The 20,902-nt window shown below is 46.6% G+C and overlaps 1 protein-coding gene across 1 annotated transcript in view; it reads left to right on the top strand.

Moving 5' to 3' along the window:
- Nucleotides 1-20,902, top strand: part of PIK3C2A (phosphatidylinositol-4-phosphate 3-kinase catalytic subunit type 2 alpha) — an 852,450-nt gene that overhangs the window by 149,905 nt on the left and 681,643 nt on the right. The window contains 1 exon segment of the mRNA XM_069223730.1: nt 13,887-14,007. Within this exon segment, the coding sequence (XP_069079831.1) occupies nt 13,887-14,007 (121 nt within the window).

Raw genomic sequence — 20,902 nt, 5'->3', positions numbered from 1 at the left:
TTGGGGGAGACCCTATCTTCAGTTGGTCGAAGCCATACTTTAGTCATTCTCTGAGAACTTTAAGGACCCTGTCAGAGCTAAGGTGGTCACACAGCAGGTAGAGAAAAAGTACCTTTCCTAATGACCCTCTATACATCAGTGGACAGGTCCTGCATGACTCATCAGTGATTCTACTGTTTGGAAGTAGGCCTCTGCCTACGCAACTTACCTTCTCAGGTAAGGAAAGTATGCAACCATCACCACTGACAAGTGTGTAGGAGTTGGCACAACCTCTCAGGTTGCCAATTCGGTGGGTTTGCTATTGAGATACAACAGGCACTACCAGGAGGATTTAAATGACCTAAAACATCACCTCCCTGAGACAAATCAAAAGAGCGGTGAGTTGCTAGTCGTGGAATGAAAGATTATTTCCTAATCTACATTTTCATTGCTAGGTTTAAACCAGATGTCCAGCAACACCTCCTTAACATACTGTTTGATGGGAACATCGCTTTGATCCCCAAGTGGAATAGATGCTTGCGAAAAAACGGATCAGAGATCACAAAGTCCATGGGTACCCATGCCCTGCTACAACCAGGGGCACCTGTCGTAGACAGCAGACTAACTGTGGGAGCAGGACAACACCCACCAGCCAGGTGCACTCCTTCTAGAGCCAACAACAGTTCTGTCACAAATCCCAGGAGAGTCCGACTGGCATGTAGGGCAATCAGGCAATGTCTGATGGGTTGGTTTTACAGGTTAGTGTGTGGTCCATTTAGTTGTTTGTGGGCCTGTTTAATGGTCTGCTGGGCCAGTGTACTCTTGATTCTCTTGATATTAACACTAACATTCCCAGCAGCGGGCTGAAATGCATGCAGTCCCCCATATGTTGCAAACCAATTCTGCAGTGTATTTTATAAATCCAAAACGACCCCAATTTGCGAACATGGCCCACTTTTTCTGCCTCTATAATTTACTAATGGGGGCCACTTTTATTTTGGTGTCCTGTCCTATTTTCTTTCCCAGTCTTATCCTGAGTCCCAGGCAGGCAGCGGATGCTCGATGGTACACTACGGGGATGCATAGACAGTGGTAGATGTGGCTTCATTAGAGGGAGCCTCTGCTCTCAAGCACTGGCTTGCCCACGCTCCCCTCACCCCAAAATCACACAACATCTGTTGGGGAGATAAACAGACCTCAGATCAGTAGGTGTTAGAGTGAATTGTCAGGGCTACTACTTAGACCTACACCTGCTCAACATACCACCACACCATCACACCCTCAGCGAAGACCAGCTCACTTTTTTGCAGGAAGAAGTCAAGGTGCTTCTTCAGAAGTGTGCAATATAGCTAGTGTCCCCACTCCAAGGGGTCAAAGGCTGCTATTCACTGTGCTTCCGTATTTCAGAGAAAGACTGCTCCCTACAGCCCATCTTAGATCTGAGGCCACTCAGTTGGTACGTCCTGTCTGAGCACTTGCATGACAACCCCTCATGAAGTCCTCCCACTGCTCCATCAAGGAGACTTTATGACAAAGTTAGATCTCAATGACGCCTACTTTCACATCCGTATCCACCTCACTCATCACCTGTATCTTCGGTCTGTTATAAGTGAGCAACACTACCAATTGGTAGTACTGCGTTTTGGGGTTACTATGGCTGTAAGGGTCTTTACCAAGTGTCTAGTGGTGGTGGCCGTTCATCTACAAAGAGCATGTAGGAAGCTGCCTCTGCATTTGCTATACATAACTGAGGTACGGTGTGTACAGAGTCCATTGGTTCCCCAGAGGTTTAACAGAAGCTAAAATAGATAGTACTAATGCTCTTTTGTGATAGTGTGGTCGAGCGGCTAGGCTTATCAGAGGGTAGCACACAGCATTTGTTGTACACACAGTCAAGATATGAGGCACACCCTCAATGACTAACTCCAGACCAATTTTGTTTATATAGCAAAAATATATTTTGTTACTTTATTACTATAACCAAAGGATCTTTGTTGCAGGTAAGTACAATAGTAAGTAAGTATCAAGCATATTTGGGAGACCCAGATCATATGAGTACTGTCCTTGGAGTCAGGGAAATTTTGACCCTGTCATCCCTAGTTAGGTTAGGAGGTGGGAGTTCATCCTCCTGATCCTTAACTTCTTCCCCATCTGAGGGTAGGTCTTCTTCCTCAGGAGGGTGTTTCTTTGCATACTCTGCCAACAACTCCTGGACCTTGATCGTGGCAGGGTTGGAACCAGTTTTGATGTGTTTCATTATGCAGAGTGACCTTAACTCTCTCATCCCAAGATGGAGGTAAGGGGTGAGGTTCAGCTCCACAACCATGTACTCTGAGCTGCTCATTTTGTTACTAAGGTTGGGAATTTCTTTTGGAACTAAAAACTACTTCTAGCTACTTACCCCCTAACTATAGTAATTTTTAGATCTAAAAAATAAATGCTAAAGGGGACTTAACCAAGGCCCTAGGAGGACTAAACAATTGTCAATTAAAAAGTCTGTTGAATCTAAAGGCAATTTTGGAATTTAGTCGTGTGCTCAGATACTGGCTGAGTGGTCTTGCAAATGCAAAGTCGTAGACCCCTCTGCTGATCCACCAATGTAAGAAGCTGGCTTTGTACATAATATACCAAAATGAGGTATGAGTCCAGGCACTCCCCAGAGGCTTAGTAGAGGCAAAAGTAGATTATACTAATGCTCTTTTGTGGTAGTGTGGTTGAGCAGTTAGGCGTATCAGAGGGTAGTGCAAAGCATTTGTTGTACACACCTAGTCAACAAATATGGCACAGCGAATGACTTACTATATATTTTGTTACTTTATTACTAGAACAAAGGATCTGTGCAGCAGGTAATTACAGTTGTAAGTAAGTATCAAGCATATGTATCCAATGTACTTTGTTTGGGTTTTGCGGATAAAGCAGTTTACAGGTAAATATCACTTCTCAGTTTCAAAAGTTGACAGTGCAATTTTTCATAGCAGTCAATGGAGTCCTTGGGGAGGAGGGGAGTTTTAGCACATTTAACAGGTAAGTACACAACTTTCAATTAGTCTTACGGGGTTAGGATGTGCACAGGGAAAAGTTCAAGTTGACCCCAAAAGTGCATCACCAGCAACATGGGGCTGGCTGGGTGCAGAGGTCAAAGTTTGGAGGGGGGGGGGGGGAAATCACAGGTCAGGACCAAAACTCACCCTCAGCGGCAAAGGGGCAGCCGGGTGCAGGGTGCAGACACAGCGTCAGGCGCTAGTGCTTTTCAATGAGGGAACCCTAGGGGTCACAGAGATGCTGCAGGCTGTGCCCAGGGGCTCGGTTCTGGAAAACCAAAGGCTAGACAGGAAGGAGAGATGTTGCCGGACCGTCAGTCGGATTCTCCAAGGCCAAGGGGCTGCGAATGCAGGCATACCTTTAGGCATCTGGAATGTTCGGCAGATCTGGTTGTGGTCAGGGGGGACCTTTGGAATCAGGCTGCAGGGGTCATGGTGGTGGCCAGGAGGAGTCAACCCAGGATGGGCTCAAGGTCTGAATCAGCTGGGGACCTTCTCTGGACCGGTGAGCCAACTGAACTCTGGCTGTGGGCATTTGGTGCAGAGTGGACAGTGCTCATGGATCCAGGCAGTTCTGGAGTCCTTTTGAAGATTTCTTCTGGACAGGGCTGCTGTCCTCTGGAGTCATCGGTCCTCTGCTGGGCAGGCAGTCCTTTGGGGTTTGTAGAGGTTGCTGGTCCTGCTGGATGCGTCGCCTGTTTGGAGCAGGGGTCTTTGAAGCTGCAGACAGGCTGGTAGGGCTGGGGCCAAGTCAGTTGTCATCTGGAGACTTCACTGCTGGGGTCAGCTTAGCAGTTCTTCTTTCTTTTTGAGGTTGTCAGGAATCTGGTAAGTGAGGTTCAGGGGAGCCCCTAAATACTAGATTTAGGGGCATTACAGGGGTCAGAGGGCAGAAGCCAATGGCTACTCTCCCTGAGGGTGGCTCCACCCTTCTGGTGCCCACTCCCTTTGGGGAGAGGGACACATCCCTAACCCTGTTGGTCCCTAGCCTCCAAAACAAGATGGAGGATTCTGCAAGGAGGGGGTCACTTCAGCTCTTGACACCTTAGGGAGTGGTCCTAGCTGCAATGGTCACTCCTCCCTGTTTTACCTAATTTCCTGTCGGACCTGTCGCCAAAAGTGTGGTTTGGTGTGGGGGCAGGCCTCTTCACTAGCTGGTGTGCCCTGGGACTCTGTAACGGGAGGCCTGAGCCTTTGAGACTCACAGCTAAACGTTACAGTTCATGCAGGAGGGAGGTGAGAAGCACCTCCAGCCAGAATAGGCTTTGTTTCTGACCCCAGTGAGGACCAAGGCTCTCACTCTGTGGGGTCAGAAACCTGTCTGTTAGTGGCAGACTAGCACAGACTAGTCGCCCCTGCACTAGAGGGTTGGGTAAAATACAGGGGGCATCTCTAAGATGCCCTCTATGTGCATTTTACAATAAATCCAACACTGGCATCAGTGTGTGCTTATTGTGCTGAGAGGTTTGATACCAAACTTCCCGGACTTCAGTGAAGCCATCATGGAGCTGTGGAGATGGTAATGACAGACTTCCAGCCCTTGTACTGAATATGGCCACACTGCACTTGCAATATCTAAGAATGGACTTTGTAAGAGCATTATGCTCATGCAGGTATGCCTACACCTGTGGTATAGTGCACCCTGCCTTATGGCTGTAAGGCCTGCTAGACGGGTGACTTACCTATGCAACAGGCAGTGATTTGTGTGCATGGCAGTCTGTGAAGGATGTCATATCGTCTTTACCTTTTTCTCCCCACAAACGCATACAGTCTGCAATGGCAGAGAGCATGTGTTTGGTGAACAGTCCCTTAGCGTAGCACAATACATGCTGGATCCCTTAGGGACTCTCCCTGGCCACAGGTTGTGCCAATTGTGGAACCAATGGTACAGTTTTGGGAAAGAACACTGGTGCTGGGGACTGGTTAGCAGGAACCCAGCACACACTCAGTCAAGTCAGCATCAAAATCAGGCAAAAAAGTGGGGGGGACTTGATAATCATGCAAAAAGGGGCACTTTCCTCCAGAGTTGGAATTCAGATTTTCCCATATCGAATGACAAACTGATCAAGAGCAGCGGCAAACAGCAAAGCCTAGGGGACATACTCAGACACATCTAACTGCTCCACAGTTAGGAGTCAATGTAAACAGTAAGGAGTACCACCTTGTACCTGCACAGATCCATACCTTCCAGCCCTTCCTGGGCTGAGTCTTAAACACTCTTGTAGGGAAAACATACCCCAACTAGCAGAGGCTGATGGCATTTCAGCTGCTGCTGCCGCCTCTTTTATCAGTTCACTCATCCTATGACTGTAAGAACTGTATTGTAGCTCTTGGGTAAGATTGCAGCTTGCATTACCATTGTACCACATGCTATATTGCACATGTACTCAGTAAAACAGTACCTCACGAGACAATGCTCACAAATGGAGGAGAGTCAGTGAGGAGATCCAGTGTCGATAAAAGCTGGCACTCCGTGCACTCTTCGGTGGTAGAACAGGACCAAAATGTTGCAAGGCAGGCCTTTTTAAACACTCTTTGACAGGTGTCCATTTGCACTGATGCATCCCTCACTGGGTGGAGCTCTCAGGGGTGTACTGTGTACAGAAACGGGGGTACTACCACCTTCTGCCCTTTATTACCCCCCCCCCAAATACCCCTCCTTTCCAGTTGACCTCATCTGTCCCCACCAACTTAAACTCTCCGTAGAGCCACTTAATCTAGCGATTAGGCCCCTTGGAGTCTTAGAGAAGAGTTACTTAAACCTTTGGGAGGAGTGTATGACAACCTTGTGCGATTGTGCCTATACGCAGGCATGTTATGCAGCCAAGTGGGAAAGTTTTATCCTCTACTGGTTCTCAAAGCTTTTATAAACCTTCAAGGTCAAGGTTCTGAATATCATTCGCTACCCTTTTCACCTTCAGAAGGTAGGTCTAGCTTTACCTCTATATGCCTCAACTCCGCCCTCCGTAACCCCATACATGGAGAACAAGGACACTCGTCTCTTTTCAGGATTCCGATGGTCAAGGAGTTCAAGGAGAGGGACTCAAAAAAGTGTCATCCACAAGAACACCTCCAGCACCACTTTTGATCATTCATGTTGTTCTCACAAGACTCATGTGCCTGTTTGAACCCTGCCACCTCTGCAAGTTACATTGTGTTTCCTGAAAAGTAGGTTATCTTGTAGCTGCAGCTTGGCTTAGGTGAATCAGCGAGTTGCAAGCTTTTACTATGTGAGAACAATTAATTAAGCTATGTAAGGACATCCTTGGAGTGACTCTGAAGTTCTTACTTTTTCACATTATCCAGACTATTGAGCTGCTCTTATTCTTTCCACAACCTTATTCCATGTAAATGTGGCACAAATATACCACATTTTTAATCACATTTCTATAGGAGATAATCTTTATTTTAAGCACAAAATAATGAATTCATCGGTTATGGTTATATGTATCATTACAATGCCTAATTCACATAAATAATTCATCACCCAAAATTGCACATCAGGAAAAACTTTTAAAAAGGTCTCCAGTGGTAAACTCACCCGATCCATTGACAGACATGAGCTGTGCCTGGGAGGCCTCTGTCAAGGAGTGGTCTGAAGCTAAAATGGCCTTTAGGTCATTGGCTATCTCCTTACGGCTCCACCTTATCCAATGTAAGTACTTTCATATGTATTACTATTGTTCCACACAGCTCAAACACATGGGCAGAGCAAAAGATCATGTTTGTTTCTGATGCAGATCCTTCCCTGGTACTTACTACCACACAATTTGGGAGTACCCCATTGTTAGTAACTCTTGGCGGGGTAATAGCAGATTTCTGATGGATACAACTACCTGTGGATTCCTCACCTAATGAATACTCCCATGGCGCCAGCATTCAACGGAAATCTTTTTCCTAGTCTCTGCACGTCGACGAGGACGTCACTCTAGCCCACGCGACGCCGTCTGACGTCATACAGGCAATAAGAGGTCCTCGACGACGTGCCGACGTCAGTTCCCTTTTTTCCGTGCATTCGAAACGGTTATCTTCGAGGGAGCAACTGTTACTTTTGTGGTTACAGTGTATTTTTTGCTGCGTAGTCCTTCTCTGCAGTAATAATGTCGCAGAGAAAGTCGGGTTTCAAGCCTTGTCGAGAGTGTGGGGGCAAGATGTCAGTTACAGATCCTCATTTCGACTGCCTTTGGTGTTTGAGCTCCGACCACGACGTCTCAACTTGCGATTCATGCCAGCACATGAATCCGAAGGCCCTCAAGGAACGTGAGGCTAAGTTGTTTATGGCGAAGTCGAAGAAAGAAAAGCATCACAAGAAGTCTTCTTCGCCAAGGCATCGGCGTCATCGAGATTCACGGCGCCATTCAAGCAAGGAGACTCGTTCCAGGTCGCCTCCGGATCGGCGCCGGAGGACTTGGGAGGTCAGTCCCACGGTCACGCCGCATCCGTCGACGCCGTTGCCCTCTCCGGCGTCACCGACTTCACCTGGGCAGGCGTCGGTGATTGAGGTGATGCAGCCTCTTGTGTTGTCTCCGGCGTCGCAGACGTCGAGGCCGGGGTCGCCTTCGATACAGGCACCCCAGTATCCGGCTTTTCCCACCCCTGGAGCCGATAGTACCGCATTCCTAAATGCGATGTATACCATCTTCCAACAGATGGCTCCAGGGGGTGATCCGGCTGGTCCTTTGGCCTTTTCATTGGGTGATCCTGCGCCTCTACGGCCGGCACCCTTTATGCCCTTTCTCCCTTTTGGGAACTTGGGCTCGGCGCCGGTGGCCGCTCCGGTGGCTTCAGAGGGATTGGCCCCGGAGATTTCCATCCCGTCGACGTCGGTATTTCGTCCTGTGACTCCGGTGGGTCCATCTGCTCCAAGTTCATCGGCTTTCATCGGCGTCGAAGTTGCCTGTGGCGCCGGACGCGGCGTCTTTTGCTTCTGGGGATCGGCGCCGATCTTCGACTTCGGCGGAGGCCATGTCGACTCCGCGTATCGAGCAGAGGCTACATTCGAGGAGACAGGCTCTTCGTCTATTGGAAGAGCAGGAGTACCAACGAGTCCTGGAGGAAGGAGAACTGGAGGACTCTGGTGATGGGCTGCATGGTCTGGATACAGCCAGTGGGCTGGACACTTCCCCTAAATGGGATCTTTCGTCTCCAGGGCAATATACAGAGGAGGCGGCTTCCTTTCACGCTGTAGTACGGAAGGCAGCTAACTTTCTGGACCTGCCTTTGCCGGTGGCAGAGGCGAAGCAGAATCTTCTAACGGAGGTGCTACATCCGGCCTCTGCTGCAGCGGAGCCTCTCTTGCCGTTTAATGAGGCTTTGCTTGATCCGGTGCTAGAGGTGTGGAAGAGGCCAGTATCTTCCTCAGCGGTTCATAGGGCTGTGGCCAGGAGGTATCGAGCTGCGCCATCTGACCCTGGCTTTCTTTCTAGACACCCTACACCGGAGAGCTTGGTGGTGCTAGCCTCCTGTTCATCAAAATCAGCGCCTGGATCTTTCCCGACGGTGCCTGGAGACAGGGACTCGAAAAAGCTGGATGCGCAGTCCAAGAAATTTTTTTCATCCTGCAGTCTGGCGTTGAAGGCCACCAACGCAACTTGCATTCTGGGGAGATACATCCATGCTCTTATGGATGACATTTCGTCATCATTTACGGAGCTTCCCCAGGGTCTTTTGGATGTTGTTTCGGACGCCCAGGCTGCCGCGACCCAGATTATTCAGTCTGGGCTGGACACGACCGACTCGGTGGCTAGGGCAATGGGCACGGCTGTGGTGGCAAGGAGACAGGCCTGGCTCCGTAATTCGGGGTTTTCTGCGGATGTGCAGTCAACCCTATTGGACCTCCCGTTTGATGGGGACAAACTGTTTGGGGCCAAGGCAGATTCGGCCTTGGAGCGATTTAAGGAGAGCAGGGCCACAGCCAAATCTTTAGGGCTCCAAGCTCCTTCTTCCTCTGCCTCTTCCAGATTTTTCAGGAGGTTTCGTGGATTTGGGCGTGGCTCTTCCTCCTCTTCCTTTCGGGGGAGATTCCAGCAACCTGCCTCTTCCCATCCCTATAGATCTTTTAGAGGGAGAGGTAGGGCCCGCACCAGAGGAGCCTCTCAGCAGCACTCTGCCTCTTCCTCGTCCTCTGGAGGGGTGCAGCAGGGAAAGCAGCCTTAGGCTTCCACCATTTCCCACTCACTCCTCTCCTGTAGGGGGAAGATTACGGCATTTTCTCCGCAAGTGGAAGACTATTACAACGGACACTTGGGTTCTCAGTATTGTGGGAAAAGGCTACACCCTTCCCTTTCGGGAGTTCCCGCCCCCCATCCCGCCTCGCCCATCTTATTGTTCAGAAGAACACCTCTTGTTGCTAGAACAGGAGGTACAAGTCCTCCTTTCAAAGGGCGCGGTGGAGTTGGTCCCAGAGCAGGAAAGGGGTCGAGGTTGTTACTCAAGGTATTTCCTGATTCCCAAGAAGGATGGTCGGTTGAGACCAATCCTGGATCTGAGGATCTTGAATTGGTTCCTCAAACAGGAAAAGTTCAAGATGCTGACCCTAGCTCAGGTGCTTTTGGCGTTGAACAAGGAAGATTGGATGGTGTCTGTCGACTTGCAGGATGCTTACTTTCATATCCCGATACTCAAGTCACACAGGAAGTATCTCCGGTTTGTGGTAGGATCGCAGCACTATCAGTTTGCGGTCCTTCCGTTTGGTCTTACTTCAGCACCTCAAGTCTTAACGAAGGTGATGTCGGTGGTTGCGGCAGAGCTCAGAAGGAAGGGGATAGCAGTATTCCCTTACTTGGACGACTGGTTGATCAAAGCCAAGTCTCCGGAGCTTGTGTTGCATCATCTGCAGTCAACGACTCAGTTGTTGTTCGACCTGGGCTTTTCAGTGAACGAGCCCAAATCTCACCTGGAGCCCTCTCAACGCCTCCTGTTCATAGGAGCAGTACTGATTACAACATTGAGTTGAGCCTTTCCTCCGCCTCAGCGGATTCAAGATATTCAGGAATTGGTTCCAATGTTTCGAAGTGGAGCGGTAGTTCCAGTCCTCAAGGTCCTTCGTCTGCTCGGTCTGTTTGCCTCCTGCATTCTGTTGGTCACACATGCTCGCTGGCACATGAGGGCTCTTCAGTGGTGTCTCCGAAGGCAGTGGTCTCAACACAAAGGAGATCTAGAAGGTGCTGTCAAGATCTCCAGAGATGCTGCTGTGGACTTGAAGTGTTGGATTGCGAGCAACAATCTTTCACAAGGAAAGCAGTTCGCGCAGTCGCCACCAGTGGCCACGGTCATAACGGATGCTTCCACTCTAGGGTGGGGAGCTCCTCTGGGGGATCTGGAGATCAAAGGCCTTTGGTCTCCAGAGGAACAGATGTTTCATATCAATCTGTTAGAGTTACGGGCTGTACGTCTGGCTCTCAAGGCCTTCCTCCCTTCCCTTCGTGGTCAGTCGGTACAGGTCCTGACGGACAATACTACCACGATGTGGTACATAAACAAACAGGGAGGAGTAGGGTCGTACCTTCTCTGCAGAGAACCTCTTCGACTATGGTCCTGGGCAAAGGACCATCAGATTTGCTTGGTAGCAAATCATCTGGCCGGGGTCTTGAATGTACGTGCGGACGGTCTCAGTCGCCAATTCTCGGCAGACCACGAGTGGCGTCTCCATCCAGATCAAGCCTGTTTGATCTTCCAAAGGTGGGGGTTTCCTCGGGTAGATCTGTTTGCCACTCTCGAGAACGCGCATTGTCCGTTATTCTGCAGCCTCCAGTATCCGATGCAGGGAGCGTTGGGGGACGTGTTTCAAATAACCTGGTGCGGCCAGTTGCTTTACGCGTTTCCTCCCATACCCTTGATTCCTCGAGTATTGAGGAAGATTCGCCAAGACCGGGCGCTAGTCATCTTAATAGCTCCGGATTGGCCAAGGAGGGTGTGGTACTCCGACCTTCTCCAACTCTCCAATGTGCCCTCCGCTCCGTCTCCCTTTCAGGGCAGACCTCCTCTCGCAGTCGCAGGGGCAGGTTTTACACCCCAACCTCCAGAGTCTGCACCTACATGCCTGGAGATTGAACGGGGCAACCTGAGTTCCTTCTCTCTTCCGCCTGATGTAGTGGATGTTATATTAGCGGCCAGGCGACACTCCACTAAATCTATCTACGCTAATAGGTGCTCTGAATTTGTTGCGTGATGTGGAGAGAGGCAGATTGATCCCTTACATGCTCATCGATCGGACGTTTTGTCTTTTGCTCTGTCTCTAGCGCAGAAAGGTTGTGCAGTGGCTACCATTAAGGGTTATTTGTCGGCCTTGTCAGCCTTCATTTGTCTTCCAGACCAACCATCGTTATTTAAATCCCCTATTGTTATCAGATTCTTGAAAGGTCTTCTAAATAAATATCCTCCAAAACCATTCGTTATGCCGCAATGGGATTTGTCCTTGGTCCTGACTTTCCTTATGGGGTCCCCTTTTGAGCCTATGCATTCTTGCCCCTTAAGGTATTTGGTTATAAAAACAGTTTTCCTGGTAGCTATAACATCTGCAAGGAGAGTGAGTGAGTTGCAGGCCTTATCGGTAAAGCCCCCTTATACAACTTTTTAGGGGATAAGGTGGTGTTGAGGACCAAGGCTGCTTTCCTCCCGAAGGTTGTTTCACCATTCCATTTGGCTCAGACAATTACTTTGTCCACGTTCTATCCTCCGCCTCATCCTTCTAAAGAGGAAGAAAGACTGCACCGTCTGGACCCAAAGAGGGCGTTGAGCTTCTTTATTGATAGAAAAAAGGATTTCAGGCTGGAGGATCAGCTGTTCATCGGGTACGTGGGCAAGAGGAGAGGAAAGGCAGTCCACAAGAGAACACTCTCCAGGTGGGTTGTTCTTTGCATTAAAATCTGTTACTCTTTGGCAAAGAAGGATCCTCCTGAGGGCATTAGAGCTCATTCCACCAGAGCTAAGTCGGCCACTTCGGCCTTGGCCAGAGGTGTTCCTGTGGTCGACATCTGCAAGGCCGCAACTTGGTCGTCCCTTCACACTTTTGCGAAACATTACTGTTTGGACTCTGAGGTCAGAAGGGACGGCCATTTTGCACGGTCAGTGCTGCAGGATTTCTTGGTTTGACCATTTAGGCACCCGCCACCGGGCGTGGTACTGCTTTGGGACTCTATTCATTAGGTGAGGAATCCACAGGTAGTTGTATCCATCAGAAGAACGAGTTACTTACCTTCGGTAACGACTTTTCTGGTGGATACATTAGCTACCTGTGGATTCCTCACGGTCCCACCCGCCTCCCCGTTGCCTTTCTGGTCTTGCCAAGTAATCCTTGAGTGCGCTCCTCTTGGTCTTCAAGGTTGCAATAGATGTTGTATATATGGATACTTGTGTATATTTATCTGTATATATATGTATATATCTTTGTGTATATACATGATTTGCATAAAAGAGAGTTATATTAAATTTACAGCTATTCATTGCAATATTGTGTATTTTACAAGGTTATGGGATGTTGCCTTGCTCTTTCATTGCATTGGGTTGTTGTTCTCATGCACGTAAAAAATGTTGGTACTGACGTCGGCACGTCGTCGAGGACCTCTTATTGCCTGTATGACGTCAGACGGCATCGCGTGGGCTAGAGTGACGTCCTCGTCGACGTGCAGAGACTAGGAAGAAGATTTCCGTCGAATGCTGGCGCCATGGGAGTATTCATTAGGTGAGGAATCCACAGGTAGCTAATGTATCCACCAGAAAAGTCGTTACCGAAGGTAAGTAACTCGTTCTTTTGGTCTATATGTGCACCTAATGAGTTAAATGTTGACATTTAGACAAATAAGTAAACATAATTTTATGAACAGAAGGTTAAAATGTGAACTCCCCACCCTTGAGGAAAACATGTATTAACACAAAGAGGAGATGCAAACATGGGATGATAGCTTCATGAACAACTACTGGTTATTGACAAAGTGTTAGTCTCTAAAAATGTACACATCCTTCAAAGATTCTAAACAGTGAATAACTGATTTATGGTATCTGGTCTAAAAACCTTTATTGCACAAAGCCACTAACACTCACACTGTCTCACACATCTCTCTCTCTCTCTCACACTCTCTCACACTCTCTCTCACTCTCTCTCACTCACACACACCCACACTCTCTCTTTCTCTTCAATAAATAGTGACATGTTAAGAAGTCTTCCATCCCTTGTATGTGTAATGTGCTTGGGCAAATGACTTGACCCTGCATTTCCTCCCCATTCATGTGGTGGCAAGTCTTAAAGTTTGATGGAGATCTTCTGTTGTATATTATCCACGCAGAGATGTTGGTATACCACCCATGGATGTTATTTATCAGTGACTTACTTTGTTTTAGCAAGTAGTGGCATTCTTTGTAAACCATTTATCTTGAGAGAAAAACACAGAGCCATCTGATCTCAAAAGTAGTACGAAACCATCCACAAAGCCATCTGATCTCAAAAGTAGTACGAAACCATCAGGAAAGCAATTGATTTCCTGCATTGGCACTTGAGGGGCATCAGATCTGTCTTCACCAGTTTCTTACTGCTGTTCATCTGACTGTGATTTCATCCTATATCGGTTACTTTACTTTTTTTAAACATTTTTATGCAATTGCCAGGCTTCTAAATTAACAATCCTCACTATGAATTGTAATATTCACTTTTTAATTTATCAGTAAAATGTGTAGGTTTTCTTGAACGAGTTTCGTTCCGATTTCCTCTCTTCTTAGAGATGTTCCTTATTTGCCAACTGTAGTTGTGATTATTTATTCTCACTTTACGTTAATTGTAGTTTGTGAATCATTTTTGTATTATTGCAAAATAAATTAAATTGTAGATTTTGTAACTTCAAATATTTTTTCTTTTGTTTCCAATTATTGTAGTGAGTTCACCAGTTGAGCTTATTATCATGCAAGCACTTTGTTGGGTTCATGATGATTTGAATCAAGTTGACATTGGAAGCTATATCCTGAAAGTGTGTGGCCAAGAAGAAGTTTTACAGAAGTAAGAACCTTTTTATAAATGTGTGAGGCGCATTAGTCTGTGAAATGTTTCTCTTCCAACAATGATAGGTTTAGAATTACCTTTTTGTAACATAAATGGATTTGAAACTAACTAAATGTGTTCATATTTTGTTTACTATAATGTCAGCATGTCTGGGAAGAGACCCACACAATAATACTGTTTAGTTTTGTCAATTCTCATTCACGCTTAGAAATGACAAATCTTCCTCCTGCTTGGATGTCATGTGGGCAGCGTTATCCTTTCAACATTATTTATGTGTTTTTGATTTGTTACAGCTTAATTGTCAGTTTAATACTCCAGTAATGTCCATTGCCAGAATTTTTGTAATCTGGATTTTGTGGACCTGTCTGGTAAATAGTACTAAAATCAATGTTCATTGCCCAGGGATGAAACAGTACCAAAGTGTATTTGCTCTGGGACAGCTACCTAGAGCACAGGGAAGAATAACTGTCCCAGAGTCAAAATTGTGCTAAGCTAAGAGTACATTCAGTCACAATGCTGTGTAGCAAAACTGAAGCCTAACGGAATCACACTAGGGCAATTGTGCCACTTGTTGTCTTTCCTCTTTTGGTGCACTTTGCTGGAGAAGGTGATGAACATCAGGTTGTTGAAGTAGTGTGGCACAATATCAGTATATTGAACAAATGGAATTTTGGGTGTTTGTATAACTTCTTTATTCTGCTTGGACTGTTTAAATGGTTAGCTTCCTTAAGTTCCTTGCTAAGTCTTCATGTCTTCCATGTCTCTGGATATTAGAACCAGTTGGGATGCCATTTTCAATCTGATTAAGGCTTTCAAGGCCTGCCAAGTGCTTGGTTCTTTTAAAAAGTTCTGGAAAGGAGAAGTGAGAATTCAGGCGAGTCAATAAGATCATATTGCTTAATTCAGCCAGTTTAAGTTTTTTTCGCAATCCGACAATGCCTTAATACTGCAGTGGGATCTGATGTACTGTGTCAGTAAACTGGCATCAGATTTTACCAGAAAAGCTAGGGCAAACCACTAGTCTGCCTAAACAGCAGATGCCTGACCGAAGGGTATTAACAGGTTGTCCTTAGAATGGCAGATCTATAGAATTGTTTGTTGCCATTCCTGGTATTGTGTACCAGTTTAAGGTCCTGCCTTTGGTCTGCATGTGCTCCTGCGAGGTAGTTGCAGCTCATGATAATTGTGTGAAATCCACATTTTATATATGTTGCTGCGCATCTAGATAACATGGTCACTTTCAGTTCTGAAGGAATCATATGAGATATCTGAACGCGGGTTTGAAATCTTGAGAGCAGTCGCTCCAACGGCTAATGCCACTGTGTGACTAATCTCCAGCAGGTCCAGTACTTTGCCTGTGCCCATGCAGTGGATTGATACAGTGTCAAATAAACAAAGTAGACACACTCTGCATTATTCCTCAAACCATGAAGAACCAAGAAGCAGATGAGAGCCATCTCCAGATTTGTCATGTATCACAGAGGGTTTGTTCTTCAGTTTTACTACAAAACTAAACCAGTTATCTCTTTCTTACAGAAGAGTGTTTCAAATCAGTACCTTGGGAATATCATTAGGAACAAGGCTTTCAGGATCCCTGGAAACATTTCTGTCTGGTCTTATGTTACATAGCTCACATAGATTAGGGATGATCCAAGCCCATCAGTTTACCGAAGGGCTTCATTCCATATTGTACACTTTAAATTCTTTACTGTGAACATCCCTACACTACTTTGGAGAAAGAGTACCAGCCAATAAAATTGGCTGTGGAGACTCTATATTATTATATGTGATAGTAATGTCACTTCATAAATGCTTTGACCATGCTCCCTTATCTTCGTTTGCCTTTCAGAAGGACAGCCTTCTACCTTCTTTTTAGTTCACACAATAAACATTGATTACTTATTCCATTGTTCTGTTTCAGCTCTGACCAGTCGACCTGGAGCACAGAAGGACATATGTTAAGATCTTGTGCCTAAAGGAGCCTCTGTCCTCGAGCAATTTACATAGTAAGGACAAGTGGGCGTGGAGATACAATAAAAGGGGTTTGTTTTATTGTAACTCCACTCTCTAAGAAGGCCCCAACCTACCACTAGTCTTATCACCTCCTAAGAGAACCTGCTCTCTCCCAGATAATCAGTAGGGTGTACTTTTGGGAACCTAGGAAGTTGAGCTTATTCTTCATTTTGATACATAACCCTTTATTGCCTTGCAGTTGGGAAGAACATGCCAAGTGTAAAATGAGGTTCTGATGGGCTCGCCTTCTTTAAATTGGATGCACTAGGACTCTTTACCTAGAATCGTTTGGAGTGGGGTGGGCGAACAGATACCAAGGGAGCGACAGGGGAGTACTGATGAGCTCTCCTATTTTTGTGCATTCAATAGCCTCCAGGAGTTAGGCATATGTGTTTCTATTTAAAAAAATATATTTTTATTGTTAAACTATGCTCCGCATACAATGCATGGTTTGGAACATACATAAGATGGTCATTACAGTCAAGTAAGCTAGAAGCTCTAACAGGTACAACAACGCAAGATGACCTAGGCACATAGAACTTCCCACAATGTGGCTCGAACTTTGTATGTGGCTGCACCCCCGTTCCCTGACTTCCCTTCCTCTGGGCTCCCCCCACCCCTTACACCTCCCTCGGTTAGCACTCTGCATCTCTGTATGTCGACCATCCAGACCCTCCTTTCTCATAATTCTTCTGGCAACCGTGGCTGTGGTAAATAACCTGTTCTGCCAGCTGGCACAAATCCATATCTCTCTGCTAGTCAAGGATCTCTGGAGTACCATTCGCCCCAAACAACCTCGCAATATTTTGCTTGGCTACTCCTGTCGCCACCCATATCCAGATTCTCTGATCTTTGGGCCATGCTTCTGCCCCAATAATGTGTAATAGCAGCCACCTGGGCTCCAGCGGTATCTCCAGGCCATAACCTTGGACATAATTTGTGTTATCTCCCTCCAGAATTTCTTTATCATGGGACATTCCCATAGGATGTGGAAAGAGGATCCCACCATGTCCTAACTTCTAACACAGCGGTCCGAAGCGCACCTCCACAGGTGGTGCAACAGTGTCTTGGAGTAATGTGCCCTGTGTAGGATTCTCAGTTGTACTAACCTAAAATCGGCCCTTATGGCGATTTCCCTAGGGCTCTGTATTGCCTCTGTCCAGTCATCCTCGATAAGCCCAATATTGCCTTCCCAGGACGCCAGGAGGTTCTGCATGGGATCAGGAGAGTTGTTGAGTAACTTCCTATAGATTATAGAGATGGCCCTAGTCGCCATGGGTTCAGAGGGGAACACACCTTCCAATGGTGCAGACTCCAGAAGCTGCTCCCCCTCTGGGATATGACTTTGCAATGCATGTTTCAGTTGAATGTATCGGAAACCTTTGGAATTGCTCATTCCATATTCTTTTGCCAGATCTACAAAAGGCAGGAGCAATCAACCTCTCCAGATGTCTCCCAAACAGTCTATGCCAATAAGCCCCATCGTCTAAAGCCTTGCAATTTCCCTACCTCGCACAACAGTCTGCTGCTCCAGATAGGTGTGCTGCATGTCAGCCTGACCTCCCAGCCAAGAAATTTGCTTGCCTCCCTCCACACTCGGACCACTGTTTGCGTGTGTATTGGCAGCCGCCCCTTTTGCCCATCACCATAGAGAAGTGACAGATAGCCCTTATCTCCGATTGCCTCTTTGTCTACTCGAAATGCTGGGTCCTCCCTTGCCGCAAAGAAACACTTGTTTATGGTGCATAGTTGCGCTGCCCAGTAGTATAGGTGAATATCGGGCACTGCCAGCCCACCTTCGAATACTCCGAGTTGGAGCTTGGACAGAGATATATTCTGGATGTACCCCATCCTACAGAAGCCGGCGTACTTGGCAATTCATTTCCCTGAACATTTCATGTGGTACCCGAAATGGCGTGTTCTGCAGGACATACACTAGACAGAGGAGGGCCATCATCTTGAATAATACTGCCCTCCCCTTTAAGGATACTGGCAGCCCCCTTCAATGCACCACATCTCTACGTAGGCGTTCCAACAAATGGCGCAAGCTCTGCTCCATAGAAGAGTCAAGGGGGAAAACAAGGGACTTATCCCAGTTGATTTCTGTCCAGAATAAGGCCCAAATATTTGGAAGATGTCGATCAACCTATCCACCATGCTTTGCGGTTTGGTTGCATACATTATGTCATCTGGGTACAGAGAGATATGCTCCTCCCTATTCCCTCCTGTAATTTCTGTCACCAGAGGTGACCAGGCTGCTGGTGGCTCCAGTGCCAGGGCAAAGAGTATCGGGGAAAGGGGGCAGCCGTGCCTCATTCCCTTTTGCAAGGCAAATGATTGGGAGGTCACCCGGTTACCCGTACCCTCGCCTTCCGAGCCTGATATAAAAGCTTAACTCATGTACGAAGGGTGGGCCGATCCCCAACTGTGTGAGAGCCGTGAATAGGTAGGACCATTCAATAATGTCAAATGCCATGCGCGCATCCAGTGACATCAGAACCACGTCCTCATGGTCTTGTGTGTCTGTCATTTGCATGACACTGTATAGCTGTCTCAGTTTGAGCCTCGTACTTTTGTGGGGCATGAATCCAGACTGATCTGGATGTATCAGGGTTGTAATTATCTTTTTGAGCCTAGTAGCAATCTTCCCCACCCCCCCCCCCCCTCCTCCTTTTAAGGGGGAAATCAGCCAATACGAACTACAGTCATCTGGGCTCTTACCCTTTTTTGGTATTACCACAATTCTTTGGTCCTCTGGGAGAATTCCCACCCACCTGGCTTCCCTGAACATCTTTAGCATGTGCCCCGCCACGTCCTTGACTACACATTTATATAATTCAACTGTCAGTCTGTCAGGGCCAACCGAGCTTGTGTGTTTCTTGACCTCTAACCCTGAATGGGACAATGAACTGAGAAGAGCATAGATTCTCTTCTATTCCAGAAGAAAAACAACTGTTGGGATAAAAGAGACTGTGCAATCCAAAAAAGATGTAAGACTTGTCTGCTGATTTTACACTTGACACAAAAACTAATAAATCGACCGGCATTACATACTTGAGTCAGATCTTATTTTTTCCTTACACATTTTCCTACTAAGTTTGGATTCCAGCTTCATCACTCAACTCATTCCCGCACACATTTGTGTGACCAGGAGGCAAATTACCCACAGAACCTATTTAATCTGTTCTAGAGGACTAACCTCTAAAATGCCCTTAATGTAAATAAACCAGAAATACATTCATCTTGCCTTTAAGTAGGCCTATGACTTAAGTCCTGGCCTGCCCCTCAAATATTCCTTCCTCTACTAAACCCACCCACAAGTAGTCTTCTGTCATGCAACCACACTGGCTATTCTGTGAGCCACCCTACAACCAGTGTTCTAAAACCATTCACAAGCATGCAGGGTTGAGTATTTTAGGATGCAGTGCACCAACAAAATATTCTCTTTCTTATGGAAAGCCATAATGAATAACACTTTACCTAAGAACAAGGGAGGCTTGACTAGCACTTTTTCTGAGTGTTTTCTCTCTCACTTTAGTTGGTTGTCCTAATGCATGTACCCTGTCTACTTTGATGCCAGATTCTGCTTCATCGGCTGCTGATTATTTGAATAAATTCTTTATTTCAACCTTCATTTCTGCTCTTGAGTTTGTCCTCCTTCCGCACCTCTGTAGGTCCTCTGACCCTCCCTAATAGAACATGATTTGTTTTTTCCTCAGTCTATCAGTTTCAGAATATGGAGCTCACTGTGCACTACGTCTTTTATTGACTTTACTGTTCGAAGGCCTTTTTTCTCAGATAGTGTCAACCTTCTGTTTGATTTTGATGAGCATCGTGGCGAGTTAAAATTTGAAGTAATTATTTTCATTCCTAAGTTTGTGATCATTCTTAAATCTTCTTCGTTAAAGCAGTTGGTGCTCCTCTCCTGCCCCCACAAGAGTATGTAGTGCATCCATGTCCACAACACCTTTGATCACCGTCATGGGCAGTACCTTGGTTCTCATAAAGGAATGCTTGATTTCTCCTTTAAAATGTGTTATACTGATTACATCACACAGGTCGTCGGGTGCCATAGTGTTGTTTTACCTCGAGTCCCTAGCCAGCTCTCCTCTGGTGTAATTCACCACATTATTTGCTCTAGAGGTCTGCACACAATTCAAATTTCCTGGTTCCACTTGCCCATTGAGGCCAGCGGAAGAAGACTGAGGAGGATAGCCAACCCATCACTGCGGCTCAGCATGTGAGTTCAACTGCCCCTACACCCACTACTAAAAAAAACATTGAATGCCTTGGGTGCACAACTGCCAGAGAGCCATGGTTCGACATGAAAGAAAATAATTGGCGACTGACCTTCGGGTTCGGTGCCGAAAAAGGCCACACCAGCTTTGATACCGAAGTCGAGCAAATCTACCAAAAGCTCCACATTCGAGCCGAGCCGACATTCACACTCTTAGGAGTCAAAACCTCTATGTCCTGCTTCGGAGCTGAAACACCAAGCTGCATTTTGGGGACCGAAAAAATTGCCAACTTCGGAGCCGAAAAAAATATTCATTTACAGAGGAAAAAGGACTTTTAGCCGATTAAAGCACAACTCAGAGGACTGTTCATCAAATGTCTTTAAGTCACCAAAAACATCAGAATAAATTTCTGAAGACGTTGACATTCAACCAATTCTTGAGATCATTGATGAATCAGTCAAGGATTCATAGCCACAAAGAGACTGGGAGGATCATTGCTGCACCTCCTCCACAGACAAAAAGAAAGCTGGCTTTTCAAGAACATCTTGATACTGCTCCACCACCAGCAAAGATTATTTAAAAGGAAGGAGAAGCCATTACCCTTGCAAAATTCTCCACCACATTCGCCACAACTTTCTTTT

The sequence above is a fragment of the Pleurodeles waltl genome, chromosome 3_1 (assembly GCF_031143425.1).
Source record: "Pleurodeles waltl isolate 20211129_DDA chromosome 3_1, aPleWal1.hap1.20221129, whole genome shotgun sequence".
In the NCBI taxonomy this organism is placed as follows: domain Eukaryota; kingdom Metazoa; phylum Chordata; class Amphibia; order Caudata; family Salamandridae; genus Pleurodeles; species Pleurodeles waltl.
The sequence above is the reverse complement of the archived record's forward strand: the minus strand, read 5'-3'. Positions and strand labels throughout refer to the sequence as shown.